Raw genomic sequence first — 21,765 nt, 5'->3', positions numbered from 1 at the left:
AATCAATGCCCAGAAATCAGTGGCATTTCTATATACTAACAATGAGACTGAAGAAAGGGAAATTAAGAAGTCAATCCCATTTACAATTGCACCCAAAAGCCTAAGATACCTAGGAATAAACCTAACCAAAGAGGTAAAGGATCTATACCCTAAAAACTACAGAACACTTCTGAAAGAAATTGAGGAAGACACAAAGAGATGGAAAAATATTCCATGCTCATGGATTGGAAGAATTAATATTGTGAAAATGTCAATGTTATCCAGGGCAATTTATACACTTAATGCAATCCCTATCACAATACCATGGACTTTCTTCAGAGAGTTGGAACAAATCATCTTAAGATTTGTGTGGAATCAGAAAAGACCCCGAATAGCCAGGGGAATATTAAAAAAGAAAACCAGAGCCGGGGGCTTCACAATTTCAGATTTCAGGTTGTAGTACAAAGCTATGGTCATCAAGACAGTGTGGTACTGGCACAAAAACAGACACATAGATCCATGGAACAGAATAGAGAACCCAGAAATGGGCCCTCAACTCTCTGATCAACTAATATTCGACAAAGCAGGAAACACTATCCACTGGAAAAAAAGACAGTCTCTTCAGTAAATGGTGTTGGGAAAATTGGGCATCCACATGCAGAAGAATGAAACTAGACCATTCTCTTACACCAGACACAAAGATAAACTCAAAACGGATGAAAGATCTAAATGTGAGACAAGAATCCATCCAAATCCTAGAGGAGAATACAGGCAACACCCTTTTTGAACTTGGCCACAGCAACTTCTTGCAAGATACATCTATGAAGGGAAGGGAAACAAAAGCAAAAATGAATTATTGGGACTTCATCAAGATAAGAAGCTTCTGCACAGCAAAAGAAACAGTCAACAAAACTAAAAGACAACCTACAGAATGGGAGAAAATATTTGCAGATGACGTATCAGATAAAGGACTAGTATCCAAGATCTATAAAGAACTTATTAAACTCAACACCAAAGAAACAAACAATCCAATCATGAAATGGGCAAAAGACATGAACAGAAATCTCACAGAGGAAGACATAGACATGGCAAACAAGCGCATGAGAAAATGCTCCGCATCACTGGCCATCAGAGAAATACAAATCAAAACCACAATGAGATACCACCTCACACGAGTGAGAATGGGGAAAAGGAACAAGATAGAAAATAACAAATGTTGGAGAGGATGTGGAGAAAGGGGAACCCTCTTGCACTGTTGGTGGGAATGTGAGCTGGTGCAGCCACTCTGGAAAACTGTGTGGAGGTTCCTCAAAGAGTTAACAATAGATCTCCCCTATGACCCAGCATTGCACTGCTGGGGATTTACCCCAAAGATACAGATGCAGTGACATGCTGGGACACCTGCACCCCGATGTTTCTAGCAGCAATGTCCACAATAGCCACTGTGGAAGGAGCCTCGGTGTCCATCGAAAGATGAAGGGATAAAGAAGATGTGGTCTATGTATACAATGGAATATTCCTCAGCCATTAGAAATGATGAATACCCACCATTTGCTTCGACGTGGATGGAACTGGAGGGTATTATGCTGAGTGAAGTAAGTCAATCGGAGAAGGACAAACATTATATGGTCTTATTCATTTGGGGAATATAAAAAATAGTGAAAGGGAATAAAGGGGAAAGGAGAGAAAATGAGTGGGAAATATCAGAAAGGGAGACAGAACATGAGAGACTCCCAACTCTGGTAAACAAACAAGGGGTGGTGGAAGGGAGGGTGGGCGGGGAGTGGAGGTGACTGGGTGAGGGACACTGAGGGGGGCACGTGGGATGAGCACTGGGTGATATGCTATATGTTGGCAAATTGAACTCCAATAAAAAATAATTTAAAAAAAGAAAGAAAATCTTCTGTGTGTGTCACTTTTCAGTCCTTGTGGTTCTTGCATGTGCATTGTGTCATGCGTATTTGTGACTACTTTGAGGGCTGAGTATTATTATTATTATTATTATTGTCCACGTCACAATAGGGTTTCAGGAGGAAGGTGACCTATTGAGTTGTTTGTTTACCTACAAAACTTCTGTGTAGCAGAGCGAGAACTCAATCCAGCCAGGCCTTTGGACCCATCTTTCCATGCCACCAACTCTGCATCTCATCCCAATGGTCCTGAATTTTCAAATTTCATCATGCATGACCACCAGTGTTTAAAATGGCAGCAATATTAACAGTGGATTTGCCAAGAGGCTCTTTAATTGGGGGCAACATAGTGGGGTAATTACGATGGTGGGGGTCCCCCATCAGAGGAACCTGATTTGTATCCTGGCCCTGCCATTTCTAATTAGGAGGATGCTATTTGACGTTGGGCGTTGTTGGGGGTGCAAACACATTTGCTTGCCTATGTTTGATGCTCACAACCCCCGACCACAGCTGTCGTGGACGGGACTCTGTTGCTTTAAACCCCTGAGATGGTGGAGTTGTTTGCTCCCACAGCACAGCTTCTTCCTCTTCCCAATGGGTACAGCCTCAGAGGTTGTTGTGAGGGTTCCAGGAGAAATGTGTGCAAGAACTTGGGAATAGTGGCTGGTTTGTGCCTGTTAGTGTAAAAGAAAAGAAATGCCATGTGCTCCAGCTACCCAAGCACCTCCAAGATAGGAAAGTAACCAAGCCTTACATTCATTTTCTTTCCTGTGCTTCAGTGGGAGTTGCACACTGTTTTTTTTTCTTCCTTTCTGTCTTTTAAGATTTTATTTACTTATTTGAGAGAGAGAGAGTGCACAAGCAGGGAGAGCTGCAGTGAGAGAGGGAGCCCAATGAGGGGCTCAATACCAGGACCCTGGGACCATGACCTGAGTCGAAGGCAGACACAACTGAATTTGCCACCCAAGTGTGCCCAATTTCTACTTTAAAAGTGATAGAGGTACGGAAGACACACAGGATGGTGGGATGTGTTATATCTACCATACGTTTAGCTAGCCTCGGACTCGGAACTGACCAGAATTGACGGTACAGATGGATTCTGTGCAAAGAGCGCCAAGTTCACATAAATCGCAAGCATTTTAAGTACTGATGACACAGTCTTTCCACTTAAAAATCCAAGTTTTTAATACTTTATCATGAGCCAAAACAGTGAACGTTACAGCGCTCATTGGTTTTTAGGGGGGAAATTCTAGCACTATAAACTCGTTTTAAGACCCTAGAGAGAGCCAGATTTTAGTTGCATGTACTTGGGAGGAAGCCAGATTTTTATAAAGGTGGCAAAATCAGTCTAGAAAGACTTTTAAAAACATCCAGTCAGCCATCCACCACTTAACTCCACAAGATGTTTTCGTTGGGCGGCTAACAAGTAGCCATGTCGCTGTTGTTTGCTGGGCACTTCTGAGCAGATAGGATTCATGCCTTTGCTAACAAGAAACAACTACAATAATCCAAGCAGGTGAAGAAAACCTTCAGGTGTTGCTGATTTTCTAACTACATTTTTTTTTGTTACACCCGAATTCATTCAAAAACCTATAGTAAGAGACAAGAGGTACAAGATGTGTGTTCGTGTTTTGCTTGGACAGATTTTGGCTCCTAGCAATTAATGCTCTGAGTTACATTAAGCATATAAATAATGCTTTGTGACATTACAGTATTTCCCATTACAGATCAATTTTGTAGCATTTGTCCATAATCCGACTTGAAATGTTACCTAGAAACAAAATATGTTTTCCTTGAAACAGTCAGACCCTATTAGAAATCTAAGGCTTTACAAATCACCATGTTAACAGTTATGTCCTCTAGCTAAGGTTTTCTTTCTTTAAATAGTGTTAAATTCAGCCCCAGAAGCACTAGTCTCTGTGAGGGTTCTCTTCTTATGTGCACTGACTTGAAAGGAAAAATTTAGTGCTCAAAATATATTTAACATCTTACTATGCATAACTTAATAAATCAACCAGCATTCCCTTTTAGGGTGAAAATAATGTTAGCACCTTTTACAAGTGTTATGCTTCTAATTAGGTTACAAGATATTATTTTCTCATTTTTTTAAAAAGACAGGTTTTCATTGCTTAAAAGAAAAAAAAAGGTGTCAGCCTAATTCTGGGTAAGAAGAGTTATTCTCACTCCCTGACCATATAATCATATGTCATGGGTGAGCCAAGAAAAAAAGGGAACATGGATCAGATCTGAAGGTTGGAGCGTAAAACCGCCCAAAAAAACCCAGTGGAGATTTGGGGCCAGGAGCACCTGGATTTGAGTGCCAGCCCTGCCATTTAATCACCGTGGAGTCAAACAAATTACTTAACTTCTCATTCAGTGAATGTGAGCTATTTTTTAATTATTTATACAGTTTTTTTTCCCCTGAAGAAATTCTCTTTGATGAAAGCCAACAACCTCTCATTCATTCAGCACGTAATTATGGAGTACTTATTATAGACTAGACTCTACTGCTCTAGGTCCTGGGCAACCAGGCCACTGCTCTCACACTGCAGTGTGGAGAAGATGGACAGCATACAAACAAGAACATGTCAAGTGTTGCAGTTGGTTGAAGGTGGCCCCTTGCAAAAGATATGTCCACCTCTAACCCCTGGAACCTGTGAATGTGACCTTACTTGGAAAAATAGTCTTTGTAAGGATCTTGAGACGAGGTCATCCTGGATTATCAAAGTGGACCCTAAATCCAATGACAAGTGTCTTTGGAAGACACAGAGAGGAAGAAAAGGCCATAAAATGGAGGCAGAGAGTGGAGTGATGCGCCATAGCCAAGGAACACCTGGGACCACCAGAATCTGGAAGCAGCAAGGATGGATTCTCCCTGAGAGCCCCAGAGGGAGTGCAGCCCTGCCAACCCCTTCATTTCAGACCTTGGCCTGGAGAACTGTGAAAGACTAAGTTTCTGTTGTAAGCCCCCCTCTTTGAGGTAATTTGTACATCAACCCTAGGAAGCAGTGGCTTCAATGGCAATATGTACCAAGAAGAAAATAAAATGGGGAAATGAAACAAAAAATCTAAACAGGGACTCAAATGGGACCACTGTAAATGATGCAGTGTGGAAGGCCCCCTGGTGGAGGTACCCTCTGAGTCCCCCCATGCGGGAGATGGGTGTTGGGTGTTCTGAATCTGAGGGCAGCAGGTGCAAAAGGCCCAAGCTGGGAATAAACTCGGCATGTTGGAGGACCAGAAAGTCAGTGGGGCTGTCTATGGAAGGTGGAGGGGAGGGTGGCAGGGAGATGCTGATGCAGGAAGGGACCAGACCCTGTCGGACCTTGGAGGCCTTGAAACCTGTCCCAGAGAGTTACAAAGACTTGCAGATGCCCTTACTAGCAGAGGAAGAAGGAAGTTATGTTATTTGTTAAATAAAGTAAATGTGAGCATGTTCTAAACGTTCTAGTAATTGGATTAAAAGCCCAGAGCCTTTAGCATCTTACACATGGAATCCCATCCTGCTGTTAGTTCTGTATGAACAAGAATGTCACAAATAGCACATGTGAGGTCAAACACCACAGGACACAGGAGAAAATCCTCAGTGGGATCCTTTTATTTTGTTCACTATTTATAAAGTAAATTTTCAACCTGTAAAAGTTGTTTCTACCAGTTCGGTCAACGGCTTGGAACATTCCTAATTCCCGGGTGTGGTGGTCCCCAGGGCAGGTCCGGGGGACCAGATGGAGGGGTTCCAAAACTCCACAATGCCAGCTTCCCCAGGATCCCACTGCCTCATTCTTACTGGCGATCAGCGAGGAAATGGATTGTATTTCTATTCACTTTTTCAAAGATCAGACCTATCTCATTTGCATGACAAGAAAATTTTCTCAAGTATAATAGTGTTGATCATTTTCCTATAGTTCTGTGAATGCCTGACATTCATTTCTTCCCTACCTCTAAAATTCCTTTCTTTTTCACATTATCTTTCTTGATTGCTTCTTACTGTAAAAACAAAGAACACAAAGATGCGGGTTTGTTGTGCACATGAGCAGGTCCGCATAGAAAAATGCACTGAGGATTTATATACCATTTACAGTGACAGCTCAGAGTACAAAGTAAAGAAGGAAGAATCTGGAATATGAGACGTGCTCTGAAATAAGCCTGCATAGGAGGATACCACTGTAGCTTCGTCAGACTTTCCGCTCACTGACTATTCAACAGTGGCAAATGTAAAAAATGTGCAGTTAAGATACATAGCAGTCGCTCCACACGGTGCCCCCCAGCCCACCCAACTTCTGAATATGAGGCTTTTTCACATTCTCTCCCCCTTTCATTTATGTTTACTGCAAAAAGCTAAAAAATCATGTTTTAGCAAGTGTCCCCATAGAGCATGGTGATTTACCAAGATTTTAATGTGTTTGGAGAGAAGTCTTACTGAAACAATAGCGATGACTATTTTCCAGTAAATATTGGGTGGAAAACAATTTAACCCCAATCCGAGGTTATAAACTTGCTTTTTGGGGAGGCCACAAGTGCTGTAAATGAGACAACTGCAGCAACCATCCAAAACAATAAAAGAAAGCCTATGACAGTCTGCTGTATGTACTATAGGGAGGATGCATCAAAGTTCATCATGATTTTTTGTGAGGTCTTCCCCATAATTGGTAGCTTGGCTTCCAACAAACATGTTCCAGTTCTCCAATATCTCCTCTTTAGTTAGCTTTTCATCCTGTAAGAGGGAGGAAAGACCTCTGTCACAGAAGTTCTGGTAACTCTGAGCAATTGTTCAGCATGAAGCTCTCATAATTTCATGGATTTTCAACATTTAAAATTAGTACATGGCATAATTAGGAAGCTGCTAGGCACCTCCTTCACCCACGGTCACTGCCCACCAAAAACCAAACTGGAACAGCCTCCTGGCTTAAGAGCTATGGTAAAATATAGCAGGCAAGTCCTCAAGGAATTCAGAAGCTAGAATCCAGTTATGTCTACAAGCAGTGTTGGCATTCCCCAAAACACGTCCCAAAGAATTCCACTTCCCTTTTATGGCTTGACTATAAAACTCTCCTGTCTCCCAAGAACTGGGGGCAGTGATCAAATTGGGAAGAAGCAGGACTTCTTTCTAAATCTTGTTTATTTATTTGGATATTTATTAATAGATACTGAAGTGCTGGGCATCAGAGCCAGCAGTACGAGCTTGCTTGGATGTAATGGGAAGGGCATCCTTGTGTCTGATGCATTACAAATGTCTGATAATATCTGCTGACTGTATGAACGAACAAACCTATCTAATGACAACTCAGGGTATACCTCTTAAATCCAAGCCTGGCCCACAGCAAAGTTACTGTTTCTGTAATCCTGGGAGATGGGAGTGAATTAAGTGTGTGGCCCTTAGCAGACTGTTCGGGAATGTCTGGGCCTAATGAGTTTACATGGGTTATCATGGTATTGGCTTAAGTTTACAAGGCACATGTAGGGCAAGAGTGAGAGCAGTCGATCAGGATGTGGCTGCATGGACCTGGGCCAATGTTATCACCAAAGAAGCAAACAGAACCAATCTTATGTAAACTGTGTCCCTTCAAGGAACGATTCTAGAAGATCGTGAAATACCTTGTTTTTGTCTGACTCATACACCAAGTGCCTGGCCTCGGCCTGAGCGTGGTCATAGTCTTGAGGGAGGATCCAGTGGCGAATTTCATCTTTGTCCAACTTCCCATCCTTGTTCAGATCCCGGAACTCATTAAACTGCTCCCGTTCTGACAAAACCCAGTCTGGCTCAGGGCCGTTCTCCTCGTGGGAAAACATATCCGCTAGAAGGGAAGGTTGTCCTTGGTTATGAAATAAGTGGGAAGGTAAGTCAAGGAAAGCCTGACGTCTTGAGTTTTGGCTGATGGTGACCAATTAAGAGCCCCAACCCAAATGTCTGGTAGGTGCTTTCTTGAGGAGAACGATGCAGTGATTGATCCACTACGAAGGCTGCTTTGTGGAATAGAAAGAAGGGAGTTTATGAGCCAGAAGATGTATCCTGGCTCGACTTAGTTCAGTGACTGGGATTATGTTCCTTAATTCAGTAAGTCTTAAGTTGTCTTATCTGTTATGTGGAGGTAATAAATTACAAATCACAGAGTTATTACGAAGATTAAGTAGGATACTTTCTGTGAAAAAAACTCTACAACCCAAACTGGCACTGTATAGGTGAAAAACCTTTTCCTGTAGGATGTGCTTAACGTTGGTCCTTATTATATTATATATGTTATATATGTTTTTATATATAAAATATTATATTAGTATTATATATTATATATAAAATATTTTAAGTATAATTTTTTCATTTAACTTTCATAATAATCTTATGAAGTAGATACGGTTGGTTTTCCCATTTTATAGATGAAAACACCGAGGCTTACCCTTAACCCGAAGACCCACAGCTAGTATTAGCTTGAGACTACATAGGGGCAGGGCCACTCTGCTTCCACCCCTGGTCTTAACCACTTATTCCTATTGTTTGTATTATTTCCAAAGGGCTTTCCCATAGATCATTTTATTTCATCCTTACAACAATTCTGTAAGATGAATCATTATCTGTCTTTTACAAAATGACAGAGAAAAAAGAAAAAAAGAAGGCAAAGTTTATGCGTTGTTTGCTAAGTGACTAGATCTCCTTGGAAAAGACAGATACCAACCCTGTGGGCAGTTTTCTCTTTAATGGAAACACGGCTTGGAAATGCCAGGGGGTGGAGAGAGCAGGTCATGAACGAAGGAAAAAGAGAGGCAAGACCCTTGGTTCAGCCACAGGGCAGACCCACACCTAACACCTGCAGACTGTTTTTGAGAGAAGGTTGTCTGTATTTATTAGCTAACTTGGACTTCATCTACTCCCGCAAGCATGCAGGCTATGTATTCCCATTTTCCCAATGAGGAAACTGAGGCTTATCACGATCATGTGACTCTCACAGGGTCACACAGCTAGAAAGTGGAGAGGCCAGGACTCCTGAGTCCAGTGCTCCTCCCAGCACCCCACATCACCACTGGTGTTCCACTCACTCCCACCAGAAAAGGCTCCTCCGTGCCTGAAGTCACTTGCTGGACCAATCCACACATCGGGCCTCTCGGACTGCAAGCTGCTCAGAGTTGCATTTTCAAGCACAAGGCCCCCCACCATGCAACCACCCCCCCCAACATAAAGGAGGGAATGTTTCTTCTAGGCAAAGCCACTCAGAGCTTTGCCCCTGATTCTGCGCTGTTTCAATGCGGAGTTCAGGAGGGCCAGGAAGAGCACACACTTTTAATCAAAAGTGCTACATTGCTCGTTTCAATCCGTCAGCCTTTTCTAATTCCATCACCACCGTCAAGGTGAGGCGTCCGCGGCTCTGAACCGTCCGTCGCACGCACACCGGGCAAGAGGAAGGCTCTGCTGCTTGCCCTGACGAGGGGCCTGTCAGCATCTGTTACTCTGCAGAGGTAGGGCCACCAAGATCACTTTAATTACTCTGGTGAGAGCTACCTGTCTGTTAACCACGGACCGGCGGACAACGGCGTGCGGGCCTTCGGATCAAATATCATTTCTCTTGATTAGAAGAAACTTTGCTCCTCATTACCAAAGGCGCTTGTTCTTGGGCCTGGGGTGGCAAAGTCAGACACAGCCACAGACCAGAGACTGAAGGCGGCGCGGGCTCCAGTTTCACACTGAACGGGGATTAACTGATGATTAACTGCCTCTACTGAGTACGCGTACAAAAATTCTACGCATCGTCCCACCCTTCAAAAGACTTGCCAGCTTATACTTTACTGACACTTGGGAGCAGAAGAGCTGCTGTGAGAAGGCACCTGCCACTTGGAGCCACGTGCCAGAGCCCCAAATTGCCTCCCCCAGTCCTTTATGCAGCTCCGAAGGGCTCTAACCTAGCAAGGCAGCTTCTGACTCAACTGCCGTTAAGTGGACTCCGGCTCCACGGGTGGGTGCCCGGTACCTGAAAACTTCCTGCTTAAATGGAGCCCATCAGAACAAAATGCCAGGTTCGGTAGTCTCAGTGAAAGGCACCAAATGGGGCAGCCCCGGTGGCTCAGCAGTTTGGCACCGCCTTTAGCCCAGGGCATGATCCTGGAGACCCGGGATCCAGTCCCATGTCAGGCTCCCTGCATGGAACCTGCTTCTCCCTCTGCCTGTGTCTCTGCCTCTCTCTGTCTTTCATGAATGAATAAATAAAATCTTTTAAAAAAAAAAAGAAAAAAAGAAAAAGAAAGGCACCAAATGGCCAACCAGGGGGCAGCCGTGCACTCTGTAAAAGGAGTCAGCCATCTAAGGAGGCTACCCTACCCCTCTGCAGATGCCTGGGCATCTCCACAGCTGGAATCATCACAGCTCCATCTGCTCCATACTTCTGGGCCCCACAGTGTGACTTCAGGGGCTCTCGTCTGGCACAGTCTGCTCTGGCCTCACTGGGAATCTGTGGGATCTCCATGTCCATTTTGCAAGGGTAAAACTAGACAGTGTGGTGGGGGGCACCTCGCAGAGCCATGGGGCCCGCTCGCAGCCACCGTGTGAGGTCTCCAGAGTGCCTCCCTGATACTGTACCACTAGGGCTGGTGTGACAAGTCCCTTCCCAGTGGGAGGGCACAGGAGTGACAACATCAGACTTGCAGCTGTTGCTAACAGAGACGTCTGGGGAAAGTAGCTCGATGTGGGGGTGCAGGAATGTTGCCCAGTTGGGCCAGCAGAGCAAGACACCAGGCCATACTCACCAATATACTCATCTTGATCCACGAACCCATCCCCATTCTTGTCGATGTCCTCCAGAGTTTCCTGGGAAACAAAAAGGAACAGAGAAGGCAAGATGGCTACACGCCCCAAGTGAATCTGAGAAGTCTACCGGTTGTCCTCCTTTGTCTGGCTTTATGGCTGAAAATCCTTGGCCACTTTTGGCTGGTCTCCTTACCTCCCTGGGCATTGGTTTCTTATCTGTAAAAAAACAGGCAGTGGCTTCTGTTCCTCCTCCCCCATCCCACCACTTTAAGAGCAGAACACTCTCTTCAAATGAAAATGTAAGTAGAAGCCCAGAAGGGCTCTGATTTTTATCAGGAAGCCCTGCCAGGCCAACCATCTTCACCATCCAGCCAAACCATCCCCTGCGGTACCAGTGGATGAGATACAAAAAATAGACGCCGGGGCTCAGTGGACGATGGACACTAAGTTGGTGTCACAAAAATATGAAACAGTGGGCAATTAAAAAGTAAAAGCATATCTGACTTTTGAACGTGTATGTTCTGCATTTAGTATATTTGACTTAATTGGGATTACGGCTAGGGTGAGTAAGTAAATGAATTTATGATCCACTGTCACAGCAACTCAGAGGCATCCTGGATGGAAGACAACAGCCAACCCCGGGAGCAGAGAGCCAATCCAGAGGCACAGGATGCGCTTGTGGACAATTCAGTTCCTCTGGCAAATCACCTATCCTAAATGGATGGTGGGTGGTAAAAAGATCCCTAGAGCCACTGCCCAGTCTTCGGTGTCATGGTGATCACGAGAGTGAAGCATGAGGCAAGAGCGGGCCCCATCCACCAACTGAGCAACGGAAATAGTCCAGGGCTGATTATGAACAAACACTTAAGCCACTTGTTTCCCAGCATCGAAGCAGTTAGAACTGACCTGGGACATCTGCCCGGGAAATAGATGATGGCAATTATTTTACTGTTCTGGAAAATGAAGACGTTTGGGACCCAACCTGATGCCATGGAAAGCACTATGGAAACCATTCCTCAAAGCCTTGGGTCAAAATCAGACCCATGTGCCCTCCCAAGCCCTACTCCTATGAGGAACATCCTTCTCCCACTCTCAAGTTCCCCAATGGCTTAACAATCAACCAGTCCATTTCAGAGTCTTTTTCTCGTTCCCTCAGAGCTGAAAAATGGGACAGAGTCCAGCTAGTTGATCCCTAAATCCACCTGCTCTTGCCCCGCCCACATCTGAACAGTAGCTCCCTGCCTTGTCCTCTCTAGAAGGAGTCCGCAGAAGGTGAAAGGGAGGGAGGATCCATTTCTTGGCCAGAACAGTCATGGCAGACTGTTGCCCTCTTTTCTTTCCCTCTCTTGTCCTTGGTCTCCCAGCTGGTTGTCACCAGGATGACCCGGAAGCCACAAGATGGTTGAGTACATGGTGCAAATAGCCCGGGTACCTGACAGGACTTGGAGAAATGCCCAGAAGGCCCACCTGACTTGGGGGACCACCTGCACTGGTCTTGGGAGAAGCTTTGTTTCCCACGGCTGGGCTCGGGGCTGTTACAGTGGGCAGCCTGTCCCGACTAAGCCAGCGGGTAGGCGGGTATTTCCCACCTAGTCCACTTCAGGGCTCTTCTCTTAATTCTTGTCAAGTTGAAGAATGCTCTCTCTTTGGAAGAAGGGACAAGATTTTAGTACAGATTTGGCTCTGGCTCAGGCTCTATTTGTCTTACCAAAACCACAATTTCCTTCATGTGCTCAAACTCCTCAGGGTGCAGGAAGGCGGTGAACTCCTCCCGAGTGGCGGTCTGGTCACCATCCAGGTCTGCAGCCTTGAACCTTCTCTCGTCGCGGGGCAGCATCTTTTTAAAGGTGTGATGATCCAAAGAGTCTTGAAACTCAGCAGGGTTTCCTGCAGGATGTGCGCGGAAGTGTTTAAACTGGGCTGCTAAGGAGAGCGTCTCCTCCCAGATCACTCATCCTTCATGCCCAAATGGTACACACAGGACAGAAGGTCCCGAGCCACTGAGTTCTTTGAAACATTTTCTTTCAGGATGGCTTTAGGGTCTGTTCCTTCACCCCCCCCCCGCCCCCGCCCCACAATCCAGGCCCTAACAGTTTATGGGGGCATTACAGCAAATGGTTAAGAGTGTGGGCTTTGGGCCTTACTGCCATGCTTTTCTTTGCAGAACTCTGCTTTCATCATATCATTCTTTGCTCTAGAACCTGCACAGGCTCCCCAGTACCCATGACATTCTGTCTACAGGTTTCTGTCTAGCTTTCACGATCTCCCTGAACCTAGCCGTGAGTGTGTGCTCCTCTGGCTCTCCTCAGACCTGTCTCCTAGCTCTTGTTACCCTGTACCCAGTGGGGCTGCACCCTGTGCTTTGTCCACATCCCCCTATCGTTCCCCATGAACAAGCATGTCTTATATCCAAACCCTGCCCACTGCTGAATGCACTGCTGCCCCTTTGTTCCTCCAGCTGGCCCACCTTCCCCTCCCGTCTCTATCTCTTCAAATATATATCCATTTTTCAAGGCCAAACTCCCAGACCACCCTCCGCCAGGAAGCCTTCCTTGACTGCTCCAGCCCACTTGGTCTTTGCTTTCTGAAACTGGGCAACATTTTGAAACTGTACCACAGACACGCTTCACCTCTGCTCTGTTCTCTTTGCCTCTGAGGTTGTCAGCTCAGATTCGACAGCAACCTCAGTCACTTTTGTGGGGTTTTTTTAATAGAGGGAGGTAGGGGAGGGGCAGAGGGAGAGAGAGGGAGAGAGAGGTAGAGAATCCTAAGTAGGCTCCACACTCAGTGCAGAGCCCCTCGTGGGGCTCAATCTCAAGACCCCGAGCCCAAATTGAGAATCAGCTGCTTAGCCAACTGAGCCACCTAGGCTAAGTCACTTTTTATTGGACCCCAGACCCCTCCCACTGCTCACCACCTACAGACTCAGACTAAGCAGCTCTGTACATTCTTAGTAAGCAGAGGAGGATGTTACACAAGCGGGCGGTAGATGTGTCAAGAGAGAAGAGAGGCTCCCTCAAGGAGCTTGTTGTGCGGGCCACAGCTGTGCAGCACCTCTTACCTAGGTAGTAACCATACGTGGCTTGCTTGTATTCTTCCCAGGAAATTTTATCATCTTTGTCCCGATCATAATCCTTCCAGACTTTAGCGACATTATCGTAGATGTATCTTTTCTGCACTCGTTTGATCCAGGTTTTCAGCTCCTCAGTGGTTACAAAGCTGTCCCCATCACTGTCGATTCGATCAACGATCTTCCTATAGTTTAGGAAAAAAAAAACAAAAAACAAAAAAACCCACAAGGCTATTATCAAGGTTTGTGTGATCCTGATCCAGAAAAAGATCAAACACCGCAGAATCTAAAATGCATAAACAACTGAAATAAAATCAATGATCCGATGGTGCTGCAAAGGATCTTGAAGTTTCTCTTTTCTGAAGACAATGTGCCTCCCCCTGACCCCGTGCCAATGGCAGACATTGCCAGAGAGGGCCATGCCCTCTGTCCTGATAAACCCAGAGGTGCCTCAGAAGCCTTCCCAACACAATGCTTTGCAGGAGGACACCACCAACTGATCAGAGTTGATGTGTAAGATGAAACCTAGCAGTCTCCTCCGGGTGCAGTCCGACACCCTTGTGATGGCACAGAGGCGGAGGGAAATGGGATGACTTTTCTGAGATCACACAGCTAGTATGTGCTATGATCAGGGTAAGAAATTACATCTCCGAGCTTTAGGGCCAATGCAAAAAAAAAAAAAAAAAAAAAAAGAAGAAGAAGAAGAAGAAGAAGAAATAAAAAAGGAAAATTCTATGTAAACCAAAAGATAAGTGAATGCGTCTCTTCTTTTTTTAAATCTCACCCCTTTGGATTCAAAGACTTGAAACTTAAAGCAGAAAGAGACCAGATCTTATTGACCAAAGCCTAAGATGTCAGGGATGAAAGAGCCTTCACACCACGGAAATTATTCAAGAAACTGGATCAGCTGAGCAGCTGCAGGAGCCGACGCCCCTGACCTCAGGGTGAAGATGCCCAGGTCCAAGAGTGGTGTCTCCTGTTCCACAGCTGGCCCAGGGTCCAGCGACTGCCCATTGGACTCGCCTGGGGCACCCTAAACCCTAATGCAGAGCAAACTTCAGGCTGAGAACTCACCAGTGTCCATCTCTAGGTCCAAGGGTCCCAAGCTAGGGATGCTCTCCCTGTGGATCAAGGATACCCAGAAGCTATTTCTAAGGTTTAAAAAAGTATTCCTTTCCCCTATAATCACTTTCACTATTTTTTATATTCCCTGTAGGAGAGAAAATGAGTGGGAAAAATCAGAGAGGGTGACAAAGCCTGAGAGACTCCTAACTCTGGGAAACGAACAGGGGGTAGTGAAAGGGGAGGTGGGCGGGGGGGATGGGGTGACTGGGTGACGGGCACTGGGGGGGGGCATTGACGGGATGAGCACTGGGTGTTATACTACATATTGGCAAATCGAACTCCAATAAAAAAATATACTAAAGAAAGAAAGAAAGAAAGAAGTAAGTATTCCTTTAGTGGTCCATTTACCTGCAATGGGGCCACCCAGGTTAATTAGGGATCTGTTTCTTTGCTTTGGGCTGGAAACCTGTCAATTCAGTGGTAAAACTTTCTTACTGTCAACAGAAGTCCTAATTGACAGTTACTCTTTGATGAACTACAAATGAGGAGAAAAACCGCAAGAGACTCTTAACTCTAGGAAATAAACTGAGGGTTGCTGGATGGGAGGGGGGTGAGGAGATGGGGTAACTGGGTGATGGCACTAAGGAGGGCACGTGATGTGATGAGCACTGGGAGTTATTTGGAACTGACAAGTTAGACAACACCACATCTGAAACCAATGAATATGTTGTCTAATTGAATTTAAATTAAAAAAAAAAAAAAACAGAGATGGGGGATGAATGCATTAGGACATGTGAAGTCCCCATCGCCCTCCTGAATCTGGGTAGCCCAAGCTCCTCTTTCTCAGCAAAGCCTGAGCACTCCTAACAGCTTTAATGTGTCCCCTCACTTGCCATTTTAACAGGTCTCAAGACTAACAAGCTGAGCCTCGAGGCTCCCCTCCAGGGAAGCACAGCCTCTCGGGGTCTCAATTTCCCTGACTCTAAATTGGAACACCTGCTTTACATGGGATGTTGCGGCGAATAAAGGAGAGAATGTGTGCCTGGCCTTACGAAGGACAGGACCCTAGATCACAGGCAGACCGAGAGCTCAGCAAACCCCCAGTGAGTAACAGAGTGTGCAGAGCCTCCAGGCAGAGCCTCGGGCAAACCTGGACATCTGTGGCCAGCTGCCTGCAAGGCGGCCCAGCTCTGCTCCAGACAATGACGGACACATGGGAATAAAAGTCGCCGGGTGTCCAGAGAAACCAGAAATGAGGGTCTGTATGTGAAAGCCCTCAGGGTGTAGTTTCCGTTTTCTCTTAGACCGTGTAGCATGTCTGTGAATGTGTGTGGCCTGCGGGCCTCCACCTTGCGGGCCCCTGGCCTACATGTCTCCAGGGGCCTCAGAATGGTCACGTTCTCAGAACCCAGGGTCAGGTGGTGATGGCCTGGATCCAGCCACACTCCTCCCTCAGCAGCCCAAGCTGGGAGGGGGTGTCTGGTGCACGGGGAGCTGTGGACAGAGGCGGCTTTTCATGCTCCATCCCGTCCCCAATGGCACCCATCGTTTCCAAGCCTCCACCTGTGGCCTGGCTTCACCTTACAGGTGTGTGGTACGTCCGCTACCCACTACCCAACCGTGATTCAGGCCAGAGATCAGATGACCCCCTGGGTTCCTCCCTCGTCTTCCCCACCCCCACATCAAGTCAAGAGCCAAGTACCCACATTCTACCTCCCACTCGTGTCTGGATTCACCCTCTCCGGCCCTTGGGACTGGCTGTGCCAGGTTCCGGCCCTCCTAGCCACTCCCCTGCCCCTGATCGCCCCATTCGTGCCTCAGTTATGTTCTCTGTTCTGCCGTCTGACATTCCTGACAAGTTTGGGGGATGATGACATTTGATCGTGTACGGGATAACATCTAATCTCCACCTCACAGAGGTCCTTTCTGCTCTGCCCTTAGCTTCCCTCCACTCCCACCTCCTACTTCTGTGCTGTCCCTTTACTGTCCCAACACTCCCCATCCCCCAGAACAGGTTTCAGTACCTTTATGAGCAGATTGTTTTCTCTGCAGGAATGCCTGCCCTTGCCTGTACACCTGGCAGTCTCTGAGCCATCCCACAAGCTCTCATCAGGTGACAACCCCGAGCCCTGAAGCCGCTCTCTCCAACCTGAAGCTCTGGGGGTTCCTCCTCCTGAGCCTGTGCGCTGGGGTTTGTATATGCGGCCATCCCAGCATTCATGCAGTGTCTGCTTGGGCGATTCTAAGTACTTTGAGGCCTAGAGCATACGGCTTGTGTCTGCCAGCCGGCCAACCTGGTGCCTGACACACAACAGCCATTCAGATGTCTGCTGCATGACTGAATGAATGAAGCTGAGGTGTTCATGCAAGCATCAGATGGAGACCAACCACCAGCCCCATTTCTCACCACTAGGCTCGCCTGTCAGGATAAAGGCATCAAAGCCGGAAGCTGTTAGGACCGCAAACTGCAGAGTTCCTTACTCCAAATCCCCAGACCTCTGGTCCTCCTCCCTGATGACAACGTGGCACATGGCTGCCTCTCAGGGTCCCAGAATAAATCAGTTACCAAGTGCTTCAAAGCAATACAATAGGCCGAACTCCTCAATGGCCCCCATTGTTAAATCCTGAATCAGCGGAGAAAAGTACTTCTCTGCAAAATAAAGGGTGATTGTTTGGAGATGACTTTGAAGTTGAAAGATCCTTTTATCAGCAGGCAGATGGTGCACCTACACAATAGGTATAATTTAGCCTCCTATTTTAACCAACCACATTGGCCTTTGGTAGCCCCCCTCAGCACAGGGATGGCTGTGTTCTTTTTCATGCAGCAGGACGAGAAGATCCTCCACCCCCAGGAAGCAGGTTCCGGGAGGAAGGCCTGGTGCCCATTAGGCAAGGCTACTGGGATCCCCCCCCTTCTCCCCCTCCTCCCCCAGCCCAGCGCAGCCCAGCCCAGCGCAGCCTCCACCTGGGATCAAGTTTCGGCTGCTGGTTCCTCTGTGGAAGGGTCCCACATATCTCTGCCCAAGCCCAAGTGAATCCCCAGGGGACCTGGAGAGGGTGCAGAGATGTACCGAAGTTTTGTGTTCCAGGCTTGGCTCCCGATTCAGCTGGCTTCACCAGCGAAGCTCTGCAATCTGCCACCACACCCTCCAGCTTGTTGCCCTCCCTGCCAAAGCACCGGGTGCCTCCGCTCACTCACATGTGCTGGAGGCACAAACTCGGGGACCAGTTTCCATTCCCGCTTCTCACTCCCTGTCCCCTAATGCCCCTCTGTCTCCTCAACAAGCTTTTTATATCCCTCCTCCTGCCATCCCTACTATCAGGCCGAAGGCCAGGGCACCTCTGGCCCCCCTCCCAACCCCCACCCAGGAACTCCCACCGGGCATCAGCCTCTCCTGCATCCGCAACCCCCCCCCCCACCAGTCTTTTACCCATTTACGCTCATCCTGGGGACCTTCTTGGCAGTGTCACAAGCCCTCCACCCGGGGAATGTGGAAACTGGGAGGGTGGGCGAGAATCCTGTCACTGTCCCCAAGGCCACCGTGCACAGCAAGTCTGCTGCTGCACACCGCTGCCCCCAGGGGCCTGGGGGGTGCCCTCGCCGCCCGGGCTCCCGCGCCCGCCGCCACGTTCCCGCCGTCCCGCCGCGGCCCCCGCCCTCCGGCCGCGCACCCGATTTCGCTTTCGCTTTGCGGCGCGCGCCCCGCCGCCCCGCGGGCACCTGCGCCGCCCCGCTCACCCCAGCCTCTCCTTGCTCTCCTCCGAGGTGAGCTGGTCGAAGGTCTTGGAGTCCTCCTTGCCCAGGAAGGCCTCGTGGTCGTACTGGAAGCTCTGGTTGTCCTCGGGCGGCCGCTCGCCCAGCTCCGAGTCGGGCCGCACCACGCGCTCCTTGCGCACCGTGGGCTTGGCCCGCAGCGCCCGCGGCGCCAGCGCCAGCGCCAGCAGCAGCCCCAGGGCGAGCCCCAGGGCGCGGTCGCGGCCGCCGCGCGCCATCGGCGGGGCGGGAGGGCGGCCGGCGGGGGGCGCCGAGCGGGCGGCGGGGACGGCGGCTCGGCAGCGGGGCTCGGGCGCGGCGGCGGCGGCGGCGGGGACGGGGCCGGGGCCGAGGCCGGGGACGGGGACGGGGCCGGGGCGGGGCGGGGCGGGAGCGGACGGGGGGCGCGCCCCGGGCCGCGGGCAGGGAGGCTCGGGCGGCCGGGCTCGCGCGCCCATTGGCCGCCGGGCTGCGGGGGGCGGGGGGGGGGGGCCCGAGCCACGTCGGCGGCCCGGGGGGTGGGCGCGGGGCTCGGGTTTCGCCTCGGCCCCTCCCCGCGGTCTGGTCGCGAGGGGCGGGCCCCGGCGCGCGGGGCTGGGGGCCGGAGGGCTCCTGGGAGACGCGCAAGTTCTTTGTCAAGCAACAGATGTTGTGGCTAAAATGCGCCCTCTCTTCCTCCAGTTCCGCAGAATTGGGAGGAGGGAGGGAGGGAGGGAGCGAGGCGCTGGCCCTCCCCAACTTCCAGCGGGGCGCCCCAGTCCCGGCCCTAGACCCCGCCCCAAGATGCGCCCCTAAACCAAATCCAACCCCACTCCCCTAGCGCATCTAGAGTCTGGTCCCAAACGCGAGAGTCTGGAAAGAAACCAGGGTGGCCGAGGTCCCCTGGAACCACCGAGGGTCGCAAACTCAAAGGTCCAGGAGGGCCCAGCGAGCAGCTCCCGTGCGCCGAGGCCGCGGCCCGCGAGCCTGAGCAGCCCTGTGCGTTCCCAGGCCCCGGAGTGCGGGCCCCGGGCTGCTGGATGGTCCCGTTTCCCAAAGGAAATCGGGATTGCAGCTGTCTGATGCTTTCCCTTCTAGACGATGGCAGCGCATTTGGCAGAGCACTACATGCTTTAAACAAATCCTGTCTGTACATTGAAGGCAAGAGTGGTGCTGCCGACACGGAGAAGCTCTGTAGAACTTTCTGCGGTCATGTCCGTGTCTGGGCTGGCCCGCAGTGGTTATCGAGCGCCTGATAGGTTGCTAATGTAACTAAGGCTTTGAAGATTTAATTTTAAGTTTACACTTAAATAGCTGCACGTGGCTCTGGCTATGGTATTGGACGGTACAGGTCTAAGAGCAAAGATTCCGTGTCACAGCCTTTTGGGACTCATTTGAAAACCACAGGTCTCCCTCCAGAAAAATGCACATACGGCCACTGGCACGAGTGTTTGATGAAAGTGTCGGAAGATTCATGAATCTTCTGAAGCCCCACTGATGAGCCTAGGTTAAGCATCCCTGGAACACTAAAGCTGAGGTTGAAGAGAGGAGCCCACTGCCACAGCCCGGGACAGCGGTACTCCCAGAGCATTTCCTTTATCTTTTTCTGTCCCCCTATCCTGATGGTCTAGAAGAGGTCACTGGGCTGTGCAATAAGGATACCAGGACATATCAACATAGATTCAAGTACCTTTTCTTATGAAGACTTATCTGAATCAATTAATGAATAATTATTGTGTGTCCTTCATGGCCTAAGCACTGGACTGGATGATGAGGATACAACGGGGAACAAGACAGTCATCGTGTCCGCGGAGCTAGAGCGTTTGTACAGATCATTCATTCAATAAACTAAGCACCTGCTAAATGTCAGAGTACTGTGAGGAGTCCTGGTTAACTGAGTGGCAAGTCTGTGTGACAAGAGCTGTTCAGTATTATGGGGGTACATCAGAGGGACAGGACCCACATTTGGGGATCCATTGGGGGAAGGCCTCCCAAAGAAAGGGACATCTACACTGAGGCTGAAGATGATAGGCTAAGCCAGACCACAGGGCTGTGGGTATATGAGGGAAGATAAGGTCCTGTGTGAGTTGGCGTGAGCAGTGGAGTTTGAGGTCATGCCCTTGTGACCCTGTATATCCCCACCTGCCCACGGTGAGATGTGGGGATGTCAACTTCAGTGTCACAACCTCCTTAGGGCAGGCAGTGCGGTGCTTAAAAAGAGATATGTCACCCACTGTCAGTATAGAGGCTTAAATTTCCAGCAATAAAGCAACAGTTACTTCGGGTGCAGGCGAGCTCCCTATTAAAATGTGAGGGCACTGAGGTGGGTGGCTTTGTACCTTTGGTGCTCATCACACAGGCACATCCTGTGCCTGTGATGTGAACTGAGTAGGGGGGAGAAGGAGGAGTGGGAGGAGACCCAGAGATCAAGGCTTAAAAGGAGAAGGATTGGGAAGAGAGTAGGAAAGTGGGTGGAGATTGGAGACAGTCTTTGCTTTGCTTATTCACAACTTTGCCATAGGCAGGCCTGGGCCCCTGGGACTGATCCAGACTCTCGGGATTGAGGGCGGCACATCCTCTGCCCTGTTCTAGTTGGCTTTCTGCCAGACACTAGTGGTTTCCAATAGTTAGATTGTTCCAGAGGTAGTCTTGGCTCCTGTGGGAATTACCAGAGAATTCTAGTACTGCTGTGAATCCAAAGGAATTTATATCATTTCCCCTGGGATGGCATCGCTTTTTTTGTTTCTTTTGATGGAACGTCAAATGTCAAAATGACTATTCTTCCCATCGCCACCCTCTACTTTTTTAAAATACCTTATTTATTTGGAGTTTAGGTTTCCTTTACCATTTCAAAAATGTAATTTATTTAAAGTAGAAAAAACAAAACAGTTCACCTACTGTAAACTGTTGAGACCCACATTGAGCATCCGAACTCTTAAGACATACAGTTGAGAGACAACCTTGTAAAAACATTTAACTTTGAAAACCAATGGGGCTCATATCCCAAGACCCACAAGATTGTAGTGAGCCAAGAAACCAAGAAACAGGGAAGTTTGGGCCTCAGGCTCATCGGCTTCAGGCTCGGGGATGGCCAATTGCACCCAGGCTTAAAGTGAAGGAGGTTCCCCACTTCCTATGAAAGCGTTTGCCAGAGCACCAGCATCTCCTGGAAGGGAGCTTTGACACACATATGGTGTCCTGATTTTTGCTGCTGTGGCCTGGGGAGTTCTCTTGATCACTTGGCTCCAGAGACCAAGGAGTTTGCAATCCTTGTCCTGTA

The 21,765-nt window shown here is 48.7% G+C and overlaps 1 protein-coding gene across 1 annotated transcript; it reads right to left on the bottom strand.

Moving 5' to 3' along the window:
* Positions 1-5,465: 5,465 nt before the first annotated feature.
* RCN1 (reticulocalbin 1) lies at positions 5,466-18,848 on the bottom strand. Its single transcript, XM_026012858.2, has 6 exons — positions 18,492-18,848; positions 13,679-13,872; positions 12,326-12,504; positions 10,617-10,677; positions 7,485-7,684; positions 5,466-6,603 (listed from the first exon to the last, which is right to left on the bottom strand). The coding sequence occupies exons 1-6, from the start codon at positions 18,743-18,745 to the stop codon at positions 6,496-6,498; spliced, it is 996 nt and encodes a 331-aa protein (XP_025868643.2). The 5' UTR covers positions 18,746-18,848; the 3' UTR covers positions 5,466-6,495.
* Between the last annotated feature and the right edge of the window lie 2,917 nt (positions 18,849-21,765).

The sequence above is a fragment of the Vulpes vulpes genome, chromosome 5 (assembly GCF_048418805.1).
Source record: "Vulpes vulpes isolate BD-2025 chromosome 5, VulVul3, whole genome shotgun sequence".
Classification (NCBI taxonomy): domain Eukaryota; kingdom Metazoa; phylum Chordata; class Mammalia; order Carnivora; family Canidae; genus Vulpes; species Vulpes vulpes.
Note: the sequence above shows the minus strand (reverse complement) of the source record. Positions and strands in the feature narration are given on the sequence as shown.

What these genes read in the sequence shown, in the direction of transcription:
- RCN1 (XM_026012858.2), bottom strand. Translation starts at nt 18,745, where the DNA reads ATGGCGCGCGGCGGCCGCGACCGCGCCCTGGGGCTCGCCCTGGGGCTG. An exon ending in CACGTATGGTTACTACCTAG is followed by an intron (nt 12,505 to 13,678) that starts GTAAGAGGTGCT and finishes CACATCCTGCAG; the next exon opens with GAAACCCTGCTGAGTTTCAA. An exon ending in TGAAGGAAATTGTGGTTTTG is followed by an intron (nt 10,678 to 12,325) that starts GTAAGACAAATA and finishes TTTGTTTCCCAG; the next exon opens with GAAACTCTGGAGGACATCGA.